Source organism: Agelaius phoeniceus, chromosome 3, assembly GCF_051311805.1.
Source record: "Agelaius phoeniceus isolate bAgePho1 chromosome 3, bAgePho1.hap1, whole genome shotgun sequence".
NCBI lineage: Eukaryota > Metazoa > Chordata > Aves > Passeriformes > Icteridae > Agelaius > Agelaius phoeniceus.
Window position 1 is genome coordinate 110183327 of NC_135267.1, and position 12686 is coordinate 110196012.

Consider the following 12686-nt stretch of genomic DNA (forward strand, 5'->3'; position numbering starts at 1 on the left):
GTTTTGTTTCATGGGTGTTATCCTTCATTTGACATGCTATCAGCTGAGAGCCAAATCCCCAGGCCAGCGCTGTTAGGGCTCCCACTGCAGGAAGGGCTGTACAGTATCCCTGAAGTTCAGTCCATTCCATTCTCCAAGTGTTGTGTGTGGGACACTGGCTGCTTGTCCTGATGCTCCTGACTGTCACCTCTCAGAGAATCATCACATATGGTGAGGGCCGCAGTGTGATTTAGTGGTGTCCCTCAGCAAAGGAGGGGGAGAAAAGTGAAAATTGTTCCTTCAAATACTCCCTTCTTCTGAATGTTATGGCCACAGGAGTCTCCTTAGAGCTGTGGACTTGCTCTGAAGGAGTGCAGGAGTTATCCCTGTCGTTGGTTTCTCTTGGGCTGCTCTGTCATGGTGTTGTCACAGGGCTCAACTATCAGGCCCCTAACAGGAGTGCCATGAGAGTGACATCTCTGTATTTGGAAAAACTGGGATAGCAGCTCCTATCTTCACAAAGTCCCCCACCCGAAAAGCAGCACGGTGGGACATGCTGAACACTGGACAGGATCCTCATTTGTTGCTAATTCAAATATTTTTTGTCTTTGCAGTGCCCTTCTGCTGAGCCAGGGACCTTTAAGCCATGGTGTGTGCGTGTGTAGGAGGCAAGTTTGAGGAGCAAACTCTGCTGAAACTGAGCTTACATCAGAGGAACCACAAGGCAGTAGGACTATAATGGAGAAGAAAAACCAACCTGTGTTCATGCGGCTCACCCACTGATTCATGGAGCTTTCACATTTAATTGTCCAATCATTATTTTCTCTATGAGAGGAAATTGCTGCCAGATTATAGCTGTGATGTAAATTCAAATGAAGACTTAAGTTGAAGGTGATGTTATCCAGGTGTAATTGAAAAATCTTACAGATTTCCTATAAAATTGCTGCAAGGATGCTTCTTACCAGCCAATGTGAAATAGCAGAGTGGTTGTTTCTTGTTTTTCCTGCTGTGGGGAAAAGATGTATCACCTTGTGATGCTATGCCAAGGACTGAAATCTGTTGATCCCAGACATAGTCCTCTAGCTGAGATGAGGGAAGGTCTAAGAGGTGCTGAGGGCTGGACCCTGGTGTGTCCCCTCTGCACACAAAGCCAGCTGTATCCTAGAGGAAGATGAGTAGGACTTTTGGTGTTGGCTAATGAAGATGGTCTTACCTGTGTAACAAAAGTGTTTCAGAGGAAAAGGCTAAAATGTGACCAACAACTGATTTACCCCAAGTTCAATGACTGTTGCTTTGTCTGCACCTGGGCTTTAATGAGATTTTAGTTCAAGTGCTACCTTGTCTTCTCTGATTAAAGATAAAAACTAAATATACCAAGAGTACTTCCAGCAAGATGCTGCTTTGTTTGACACAGATTTTTCCCATCCCACACCTCCACTTCTCTCCCCATCCTTCAAATAGGAAAGGACATCAGAGACCTTGGAGTAACAAAGGAACTTACTCATCGATGTTCCCAAGGTAATTTACACCAGCAAGGGGCACGAGGAGGTTGGGCACAGCTGGGGATTAGCTGGCTCTGGGTGCCCTCTAGGGCCAATCCCTTGCTGTCATGGCCTTGCCTTCTTTCAGGAGATTTCTTAGTTTTGCTGAATGTAAGAGAATGGATACATTTTGCTATAGGAAGTGCTTGTCTGAAAAATGTGCTGGCTGTGTGGTGACCTGGTGTCGTCTGGATTGAATATATTTTTCATGTTGGATTTAGTGCTGGGTATCCCTCCTTGACAGGTTTTGTCACTGTCAGATTCAACACTGGAGCACCATGTTATCTCTAGATGGTGTCAGCCACATACTGTGCCTGCTTATCATTTGCAAACTTCTATCTGTTTTTCTGGTCTACTGCTTTATGAAAATGTCCTTTTGCTCTTTTTGCACTCCCAGGGCCATCAGAAAAGAGGTGCAAGAGGATGTAACTCCTTATAGAAAATTTTGCTCACATACAAACTTCTTAAAATTGGCCTTCATCTTAGGACTGGACAATGTATGCTCAGTGTGAAATATTTTTTTAAGCACTCCAGGGTATATTGCTTGGAAAGGTGTAGCTTTATTTCTCAACTCAAAATATTATGGATCTACCATCTAGAAAAAGGGAATTTGTACCTGTGAATTGCAGGAAGTATTTTGTGCCTGTTGGGCTTGCTATGTAATTGTTTTATTAATTGAAATATGATAATTGGAGTTTCTTAAGCTCTGAGGTACTGGGCAAGAACACATTTTTGTTTTCTTCTGAAAGCTGGTAATATGTAAAAAACCTCTTAGAGAAGAGAATGTGATAATTAATGTGCAAGAACAGCTATTGGAGCCTGTGTTTCCACATTCTTGGGTGTCCAGGGAGGGATGCAAAATACTAAGTCTGTAAGGTAGATTGGTATCAGCTGTTTCTGTGAATTCCACCTCGTGGGATTGCAGGACATACTCCTTCAGACCAGGATGAGAAGAAATACAAAGGTGTTGTGTGTTAAAGCAGAGCATGGAGACACAGGCAGAGTGGATATCAAGGAGCTCCCAGTGTCATCCCAGGGAAAAGCTGCCAGTGTGCACAATAGGCCTGCTGCTTGTGATGGTCCTGGGAGATGTTGGGATGTCACTAGCAAGCTGAATAAGTGCTCTCTCTCTCCCTGGTTTTGGAGTTTTCATCATTTCAGGATGGGTTTGCGAGTGCCTGACAGAGTCACAGTGACTGCCTGGTCAGGTGGATTTTTTTTTAAATTAGATGTGTCAAGTCTCTGGTTTGCTATTTGCTTTGTGAGTTAATTGGAAGTGCATTTGCCAAGTTCTGTGTACACGCAGTGGTCAGAGCAGGCTGTTCAGAGCAGACCTGTGGAACCAGTTTTGCTGCAGCATCAGTGAGCCACTCTTTCCCAGGCAGCAGCCCTGGCCCTCCTGATACCCTCACCCAGCTGATGGAGAGAGGAAACACTTGCCTTTTGGGGTGCACTGGAATTGAATGCAAATTAAATCAAACACCTGGGGGTGGCAATGGTATAAAATCAGGACTGCAAAGTAATGACAGCAACTGATTGTGAAGGTGTAGGGAAAAGGGAAGCTTGGAGCCTAACAGGAATTTACAGAAGGATCATTGTCCTACCTGCCTGTGCTGTAGGACTCTAAGGAAGATGAAGCTGAGGTTTCCATGTCACTGCTCAATGTCTGAACATTTGATACATTGTTTTCATGGAACTAAGTGCCCGGCACCTTAGGAAAGGACTGGGACCCACTGGGGAGGGCTGACAGGAAAAGAAGATCCCTGAGGTGTGCTCTGCACTACAAAGCTGTGGGGAGCATCTCTCCTGCCCTGAGTGCACACTCATGTCCCCTGCCAGGTGCTGTCCCATCTCCTCACACTACAATCTCACTGTGTGGGGTTTCAGTTAACTGTCACTGGAGGGAAAGCTACTCATGAAGAGAAAAATGTTCCTTTTCTAGTACTTTCCAGTGAAATAAAGCATGGATGCAAGACTCTAATTTAATGGCATATAATTGGAAATTTGCTGCTTTTCTTGCTGCAGAAGTCTATTTCAGAAGAGGAACTATGCCATCTTGCTAGACTGTAAAGTACTGCGCACAATAATGGCACTTAAATAGTAATTACTGCAGCTGGAGAGTGTGTGGGAGTGTGAAAGGAGCCCAGCTGATCTGATGTTTTAATGCTATTAATTGCATGGCCTTCTGTGAGAGAGGGAGGCCAAGATTTTGCTAATTGTTTTAGGTGAGTTCTAATCAACAGTTTTCACTAACATTCTTTAATGAGCACTGTCAAAACGCTACCATGAATGTACGTGGAATTCTCTGTGAATGTCACAACACGGCAAAATAAAGCTGCTAAATACTCTGGAAAAAAAAAAAATATGCTATGGTCAGAGTCTGGCAGGATTTGAAATCTAGACAACTCATCCTTGGTGTTTGCTTGACAAAGCTGGACCTTTCCCAGGGCCTGTGAGTCAGATCAGCTTGGTGACCAAAGCAGGGAGAGGGCGCGTCATTGCTCTGGGCTGCCCAGCTGGATGGAGGAGCTGTGAGCCAGCTGGAGAGACTGGGCCTCTGTCTGGCCACGCTGGCACTGTGTCCAAAAGAAAGCAGAGCCAGTCCTTGTGCTTCTCTGCCAGCAGCAGCCTGTAGTAGCCACATCCTGTTTTCCATTGCAGCACAGTGATGCATTCTGATGCTTCTCCACAGGGCCCACCAGCTGCTGACACAAGGTGGGAGGCAGTCTGTCTGGTGCTGTGCCTGGTACCTGGTCCACGCTGGCACTTCCTTGTCTCAGGGCTAGTGCACCAAGCTGAATGCTGGCCTTGGCCCATTGGAGTCAGCCCTGGAAGGAGGGGAGCCAAACTCAAAACCTGTGAATGGAGGCTGGGTCCCAATCCCAAGGCCCACTTGAGCCCACACACATAGAAGATGAGGCTGTAAAATAGGAACAGTTCACACAGAACAGAAGAGGCCAAATGATGGGCTGGGCTTGACCTTCCCTGAGCATGAAAAGATTGGGAATATTGCCAGTGGTTCCCCAGCAGGGTCCTCCACCCTGTGTTACATCTCAGCCTCCAGGTGCCATGCTTCTATGGGAGCTCTTGTATCTGAGTGGGAAGATTTGTCAGGAAGAAGCCATTGCCAAACCTCTTGGAGCCCAGAAAAGGAAATATCAGCACAGGCACAGCGTGTGTGATGCTACAGTGGTTTGCAGCAGGTCCAACCCACCCTACCCCAAACTGCTGGGTTTATCCCATCACAGTTCAATTCATGCAGTTTTCCAAGTCCAGTGCCACAAGTTTCCCTAGTGCCTGCTCTTGTTGCATTTAAACATGATTCAACCACGTTGATCTCCTGTCCCTGGCAGTGGTGTGTCTCAGCTCTCTGCTGAGTCTTTTGGACTGTGACATGGAAAACTTTACTGCAAGCAGCTGTGAAGCAAAAGCGTGTCAGTATCTTGAAGCACTTGCTTTTGGTTTAATGCTCCCTGAAACAGTTCCTCCCTCCATGCAGGCTATTTCTGCCAGGTCTCTGCAGTGCTGTGATGGTCTGACAGGAAACTGCTGGAAAATGGGAAAGCAGCGAGGTCCCCGCGGTAGAAATGAGAGAGCTGCTGCTTCTGTTGGGCAGACAGCTCGCTGAACATCTGCTCTGCCAGCCACCTGTAGGTCCACTGCACCTGGCTGTCGGTGAGCTCGGGGAGGAGGCTGCCTGCAGGCAGCCCAGCCCGGCGCAGCAGGTGTCCCAGCTCCTGCCTGAGGAAGCCAAACATCACCACGTAGTCGTACTGCACGAGGCAGGGCTGGCACAGGCTCACCAGCGGTTCCCAAGCTTCATGCACCTTCCTGCTGTCTAGCACCTCCTGGACGAAGCTGCTGAAGGATGGGCTGATGCCCATGCCTTGCAGGAAGGTGGCGATCAGCCTGTGGAAAGGGTCCCTGACAAAGAGCACTTTGGTGTAGGACCCCAGCATGGCCTTTCTCTCCGTCTGGTTGAACTCGCTCAGCCGCGTCTCCTTAGCCTGCAGCCGGTGGTAGGGGAGCGGCACTGGCAGCGTCACATTTTCCTCCTCCAGCTTCTCCAAAAGCTGATGCCATTCCTCCACACCTGCTGATGGCACTTGGCAGTACAGGAGGTCCAGCTTGGTGTTCACCCTGAGGCTCGGGAGCAGGGAGGCTCTCTCATCCTGACTGCTCGGCAGCGCGGTGACTTTGCCTGCTCGGCTGCAGAAAGCTCTCAGCCTCCTCTTCCTGAGCTGCTGGACGTGAAGGAAGGTGTCCAGTGTCAAAGTGAAGCCCTCCTCTGCCTTGGGGGCCAGGTCACCTGGGAAACAGCATTTGGAGATGGGGGTGAGGAAAGAACACAGTGCCCTGAGTCAGACCCTGAGCACACAGTGCTGTTGCAGGCTCTTCTCCAGTTACTCCAGTGTGGAAAGGATTCAGCGTGGATGAAGTGGGTAGGAGAGGGGAGACCAGCCCTGTCTGGCAAAGAGCTTGGCTTTGCTGGGAAATGGGTTTGTGACCTCATGAACATGTGAGATTATGGACACCCAGACCCCCCTTTCCCCAAATCACCATGCCTGAGGACGTCTCTAAACCACAGACTTATTCCGCAGGTCCAGTTCTCCACTAAATCATATTTTTTGCTTTTAACTCTTTGCTTGCAGCTGAACATCACAGAGGTGTGTTTACCAAAGAGTCAAAAATATTTTGAGAGACCAGGCAGTAGTGAATTGGTTTGTAGCTACAAATACATGATGTCCTGCAAACCCTTTTGCATCTGTTAATAGGTTAAGATCAGCTACCAAGTATATGTGAGTAAGGGATTATTCTGAATGGCTCGGGGTGAATTAGGGACCCAAATGACATCATTTCTTGCATCACTTCCATATGTAAATTTTTTCTCTTGTAGATAAAAAGGCAAAAGTAAATAAAAGGCAAAAAGCAAAGAGAAGTGAGATGACAACAAAGCAAATATAAAAGGCATAAGCAAATACAAAGATTCTATGAGAGCGAGTTTAATTTCTCAAATTTCAGCTTTGCTTTTTTGTCTTCTTATTTTTGATGTGAAAAGGCCAGAGTGGGTTTGAATGTGGAAGATTAATGCCTGCCTTGTTAGTTTATTTTCTTTAGCCAGCAGCACATCTGCCTCATCTGCTCAGTGCAGGCATCTGGCAGCCCTGGGGAGACAGTTCAATGGTTTGTTCTGGGTTCTTGGAAAGTTAAATATTTGAGGAGGCTCTTGTACAGAGCAGCACAGGTAAAAGCAGAGAAGCACAGTTAAAATTAGGCACAGGACATCAGGAACACAGTGATGCCTGAAGCTATCCCGAGCTGCTCTTTGATTCACCCAGCCCCAGAATGACAATGTCTGTAAAATCAAGTGATGACTTTGCCCTGGAATGATGGGAACTGGAGGGGAAGGATGCATTTTTAAGGCAAGAAATGCAATAATCACCAACGCCCCTACTCCCTCCTGCCCTCCCAGCAGCATTTCACAAAACAATGAAAGTTTTCATAACAAAAGTTCTGGGAGTTCCCTCCAGCAGCCTGACACCTGTTTTCCCCACTGCACCTGAAATCAATGACCCCACTAAGAACATAAAGCTGCAGGGCCCCACAGCAAGGGGGGGGCCTCAAACACTATGCCAAGGGCGTTTTCTGTCCTGTAGGCATTTGCCACCTGGACCCTCTGGGAGAAGCTCCAGGGCACGTCCCCCAGGGCACAGAAAGGCTGCCGGACGTGCAAAACCCAGGTGGCCAGGCCTTACCTCCGTGCCTGAGGGCCGGGCTCTGGAGCAGCAGCCTCCAGCCGAGGAAGGCGGCGATGGCCAGCGCGGCCGAGAGGCCGAGGCGGGGAAGGAAGCGCATTTGTGGGGTGTGCTGGGTGCCGAGCGCTGTGAGCAGCTCGGGACACGAGGGAAGGGTGTCGGGGAACCTCGTGTGTTTATTTAAACACACCCAGCCGGAGCTGGGTTAAAGTACTGTTTGGGTGGCAGAGGGAAATGGCCTGAGGCACAGCAGGTGCCGCCTGCCTGCGCTCACAGCGTGTGAGATTTTGAGGCAGAATCTGCCTTGTTATTCAGAGTCTGTGCCATGCCAGGTGGCACTGGTGTGAGGAACAGGCCTTGCATCCCCACTCTGTGCAGGCAAAGATGTCCCTGATGCCCTGACACTCCCAATTGTCGCTGCTTTTGGCACCGAGGGAGGGAGGCACCACTCGGGAACGGTGCTGTGGGGAGCAGCCGGGACTGGGAATGGGGCAGAGCAAGCGAGGGCTGGGCCACGGCTCCTGCCTCGGTGCTGCTGGGGCTCTTTTAAGCTAGGAGCTGTGGCAGGGGAGGTGACAGGGCACAGCCAGTGTCGTGTGGCAGGTCGACGATGAGCCACGGACTGGAAGTGCTGAACTGTTTGTGTCCTTCTGCTATTTACGGCGGGCAGTGCAGCGGCCTCATGATACAAAACAAGGGGGTGAGCTCCCATACCGGCAGCGAGACGCGCTGCTCCCTCCTTTCATCCAGGAGCCACCCTGTGGGATGGAAACCCTCCTGCCAGGAGCTCTTGAGGGCTGTGCCCCGGGAGGATTTGCTCTCCTCCATGGCTTTCCCAGCAGAGGGTGCTCTGTGTCCGATGAAGCCCTGCCCTGCCCTGCCCGCCGCTGGCGGAGGCGAGGGACGGGGGCTCTGCCCGCCCGTCCCCGCTGCGGCTTCGCGGATCAACCTCACAGCTGCCCTGGCCACGTTTGTGCCTTTTCCTGCCTTTCTGCAGCGAGGAGGAGATGTTTCCTCCAGGTCTTGTGGCCAGACCCTGCTGCAGGCGTCCCTGCAGCGAAATCTGGGAGAATCCTGGTACAGCCAGAGCTGGGGATGTTCGGGGTGGGTGTGAATGGCCGTAATTTGATTATACATTTCGGCAGGGACTGTCCCAACCACAACCCCAGCGAGCAGCTGCAAAGGGTAGGGAGAAATGCAGCTGATTTCTATTTTACAGTCATAAAGTGAAAGCAAAGAGACGTTCTCTGTCGGGGGAGCAGAAAGAAATAGTGGGAAACCCCCTTTGCTTTGCATTGCAAGGAAACTGAACTTCCCAAGTGACATCGGGGTTTCATCTCTCCTTCTCTCCTTGCTCTAACTTGTATCTGCCATTTAAGTGGTAGTTTTTAATTTTGTTTGTTTGTTTGTTTTCTTGCAGATTTCTATTGATTTTTTGGTTTTGGGGTTTTTTTGGGATGAAAAGTTTTCTCAAGTGTCTGTAGACACTGAAACTCACTGCTGGGCTTCCCCTGTGTGCCTTCCATTTACGATTTAGCAACTGCCAGCAAGGCTGAGACTGCAATTCTTGAGCTGAAAGGCTTCCTGCTGTACGCTTGTAGGGAGCCAGTAGCCTTTTTGGGCACAGAGGCTGAGTCAGGTGTGGCAATGCATTCACATCCTACTATTTAATGCAATTGCACAAGGGAATTAGGGAATTCGTACGAAGCTTCCCGTAATTTAGGAAAACCCTCACTGCCATGAATGTGAGAAAAAGCCATTTTCTTTCTCTTTACAGCAGCAGTAGGATTGCCTGAATAAGGATTTCCAGATTTTTTCCCACCAGTGTCTTGAACAACATTGCCTTGGGCTCCCTTTTTCTCCTCACAGGACGCACACCCTTCAGAGATATAGGTTAATAAACATCCTCCTCTTCAGCCTTCCCACATTCCTCCCACTTCCAAATTTTGCAAAGTATTGTTTTGTGTGACCATGACCCGTGGGCACTGATGTGAGGGTTCCCCCCCTTGTTCCTCCTCATGCCTGCCTTGTGGGAATGTGAACTTTGCAAAGTGATGGCCTGCCTCGTTTGGCAAGGGATGTTTTTACACTGCGAGGAAAGGAAGAGCGGAGAGGAAACCTTCTTATCCTTCTTCTTGTTTGGAAACTTGCATATGACATCTGTGTTTTGCAAGCAAATTCGGGCCAGTCTCTCAGCAGAAATGTGGGAGCAGTTGGAGAAGGAGCAAAGTTCCCAGCTCCCAGAGCACCATGTGACGTGGAAAGTCTCTGGGCTTTGGGAAGGATGGCCCTGAGAGCAGGGCTGCCAGGCTGCTGGCTGGGGATGCATTGCGCTGAGTGGACTAGGATTCCTTGAAATCAACCCAAAAAGTCAAGGGTGGGAGTGGGTATTTGTGAATAAACTGGGGTTTCTGCAAGTGGCCTCTTTTCCGTCATATCTCTGTGTTCCCAGAGCTCCTCTCTGTGCCTGTGGAGAACCTTGGCTGCCCAGCTTGCTTTGAGGGTGGGGCACACACCCCATCCCCTACCCACAGGGCTATCTTACTCTCAGGGATGAGGTTCAGCACTTCAGTGCATGAGCTGGAGCCCATGTGTAAGGATCAGCTCCTTCAGTCTTATGGTCATTTCCAAATTTGGCCAACTCTGCTGCTTCCTGGTGGGATTTGGGATTTTCTTCACTCTAGCTCTTGCCAGGTGTGGGTGAGCCAATCTGCCCAGCACCCTGAGTCCATCTCCATCTCCTCCAGTGCTTGCATTCAGCACTGCCACTGTTAGCAGTGGATTTGGAAGGTGGGCCTTTGTCCTGGTGCATTGGACAGGGAGCCCCAGGCTGGCTTTGGGCAGGCAGGGAGAAGCCAAAGGCCTCAGGGACTGCCCCACGCAGCAGCATCCTGGGACTGAGCAGCACTGGACCAGAAATAGTTATGCAATGTGGAAAGGAAGGGAAAGCAAGTTCCCATTGCACCCAAGGAGTGGAGCAGGTAGGACAATGTTTGGAGTGGTTGTACAACTCTGGCGCTTCCTGTTTTCCTGTGGGCAGGAGCTGTGATTGTCACTTCTTATTCAGCTCCTCATCCTGGGAGGAAGACAGCATCGGGCTGTCCAGGGGCAGCAGGATGTTTATGTGGCAGGCTGAGTCAAGGTGCTGCTTTTAATACACCCCAGAGCAGAGTCATTGGGGGAAATGTACATTTTAGATTTCTTCTTTTTTTTTTTTTTTTTTTTTTTTTTAAAGGCTCATGAACATCCAAAGTGCTTTGCAATTGCCATCGAGCTGTGTGGCTGAGCGCCAGCTGAGTGTCATTGTTTTCTAAGGCTATTACACAAGGATTTTACAGGGTGCCATGAACTACTGGTAATTTAGGGAGGATTCATCTAATTAGTGATGCTGTATTGAGAGGCTTTGCTTAATTACTCCATAAGCTGTTAAAGTTTGCATTGTCTCAGCCAGGCCTCCATCAACCAGAGCTCCTAGCGGTGGTGGGGAGAGGATGAGGCAGCCATGCAGCCTCTGCCATCTGCCCATCCAGAGGAGCCCTCTCTCCCTGCTTTATTAAGGATAAGGGCATTTCCCTGGGAGGGGGGACCAAGGGACTCAATATTTAAAAAAATATGGGGATTGCAGCCATATCTCTCTGCAGTAGTAGATGGGAATCCCATGGGGAAAAGTAGCTTGTGTCTGGATCTATGTATGCAGGGGAAGAATGCTCATGGGACTAGTGGCCATCACATCCATCCCATCCCTTGCCACGGGACCAGCAGCCATCCATCCCATTCCCTCCATCCCATCCCCTGCCATGGGACCAGCAGCCATCCATCCCACTGCCTCCATCCCCTCATCTGCCATGGGACCAGCAGCCATCCATCCCATTCCCTCCATCCCATCCCGTCCCCTGCCATGGAACAGCAGCCATCCATGCCATTCCCTCCATCTCATCATCTGCCATGGAACCAGCAGCCATCCATGCCATTCCCTCCATCCCATCATCTGCCATAGAACCAGCAGCCATCCATGCCATTCCCTCCATCCCATCCCCTGCCATGGGACCAGCAGCCATTGCCTCTGTCCCAGCATCTCCTCATGGAGCTTTGTGGTGCCACCTGAAGAGCACAGGATCTTTTACCACTGAGTGTTTTCCCAACCAGATCTTAGCCTTGCTTTGTGTCCCAAACTCCTCCTGGCCTTCCTCTCTCTTTAGTGCTGCACAGGATAAACCCAAAGTGCTCCCAGACAAACCAGGCAGTGCCTGTGCATGTATGGTATTTTGGAAAATCTAGTCCTTCAGCTTCTCTGTCTCATTTGTTTTTTAATGTGAATTTTGTTTCATGCAGACAGCTCTGATCTTTGGACTGTTCTTCCCTTTGGGACCCAAGTAGGAGAGAGATCCTGAAAGAGCCCTCAGGAGCCACTTATCCACCCCACCAACATGGGGACAAAGCCTCTGCTTGGCCCTGAACTTCACAGAGGTGGGAGAATTTTTACTTGAGTGGCCTCAGCTGCATTGCTGGGGGCAGCACAGAGGAGATTGGGGTCTGAAACATCCCAAAATCTCCTGAAAAAGAGCTGGTGGTGGTGAAAAACAAGATGGTGGGAAGAAACCCTCTGTTGTAAAACAACACTCACTGGAGCCAGACTTTGATCTCCTGCTGTGGTCCCTGATGGGAAGGGGAGGTGTGGGCTGGGATGAGATGGGCAAAGGAAGAGGGGATCTCCTGGGATTTGGGGTTGTGTCTCCTATGTGTCCTCTTTTCCTGAGCCACAACCCTCTCACTGCAAAATGGCTTCCCCAGGCTTCACACGCTGTGCCTGCCCTGTTTTGTGAGAGAGAAACACTTTTGCTTTGTTTAGAGCAGCATTTTCCCCTTTCTGTGTCATTTCTTGTGCTGCTGCCTGATCAGGTGAGGAAAGCTCTCACCTGTGTCTGTTGCTGGGCACGGGGGAATGGATTCTCAGGCAGCTTTTGACCCCAAACTGGCATTTTGCTGATACTACTGAAAGCTGAATTTGTCTGAGAGTGCACCCAGACATCTGCCCACTGTTCCTGGCCTCTCCCAAGGGAGTGCTGCCCCATGGCACTGCAGGCTATCATGTTTTCTTGGTTGCTGGTTGTTTCCATTATTCATACAGCAACTCTTTAAATATTCAGAGATCTCTTGACTGGTTTTTCAGTGACTTGTGGAGGAGGAGGTGGCGGCATGGCTGGCTGGGGCCACCTCCACACCTGGTTTAGTAGGATGCTATTTCTGATGAGCGATGTTTTCGGGAACTCTGGAGCCTACGGCCCTGACTCCAGACCAGAAGTGGCAGGGGGAAAAGGATTTAAGGTCTGTTTGTTTTACTTTTTTGTCCAGACAATAAGCCAGCAAATACTCCCAGAATGTTTATATTTGGATAAGGCCGCTCGTGTCC

General features: G+C 49.7%; 2 protein-coding genes across 2 annotated transcripts in view; one reads left to right on the forward strand and one right to left on the reverse strand.

Annotated features, from left to right (window-relative positions):
* Positions 1 to 3837, forward strand: part of XDH (xanthine dehydrogenase) — a 51991-nt gene extending 48154 nt beyond the window's left edge. The window contains exon 37 of the mRNA XM_054629717.2: positions 594 to 3837. Coding sequence (XP_054485692.2) covers positions 594 to 644 — 51 coding nt within the window. The 3' untranslated portion in view covers positions 645 to 3837. The remainder of the gene's footprint in view (positions 1 to 593) is intronic.
* A 1183-nt stretch (positions 3838 to 5020) lies between these two features.
* On the reverse strand, positions 5021 to 7376 carry LOC143693668 (carbohydrate sulfotransferase 8-like). Its single transcript, XM_077176328.1, has 2 exons — positions 7277 to 7376; positions 5021 to 5829 (listed from the first exon to the last, which is right to left on the reverse strand). The coding sequence occupies exons 1-2, from the start codon at positions 7374 to 7376 to the stop codon at positions 5021 to 5023; spliced, it is 909 nt and encodes a 302-aa protein (XP_077032443.1).
* Positions 7377 to 12686: the final 5310 nt, after the last annotated feature.

Bases quoted from the DNA above. Each gene is read 5' to 3' on its own strand.
- LOC143693668 (XM_077176328.1), bottom strand. From the start codon at position 7,376: ATGCGCTTCCTTCCCCGCCTCGGCCTCTCGGCCGCGCTGGCCATCGCC. The intron at 5,830-7,276 runs GTAAGGCCTGGC...GCTGTTTCCCAG, and splicing joins CCCGGCCCTCAGGCACGGAG to GTGACCTGGCCCCCAAGGCA.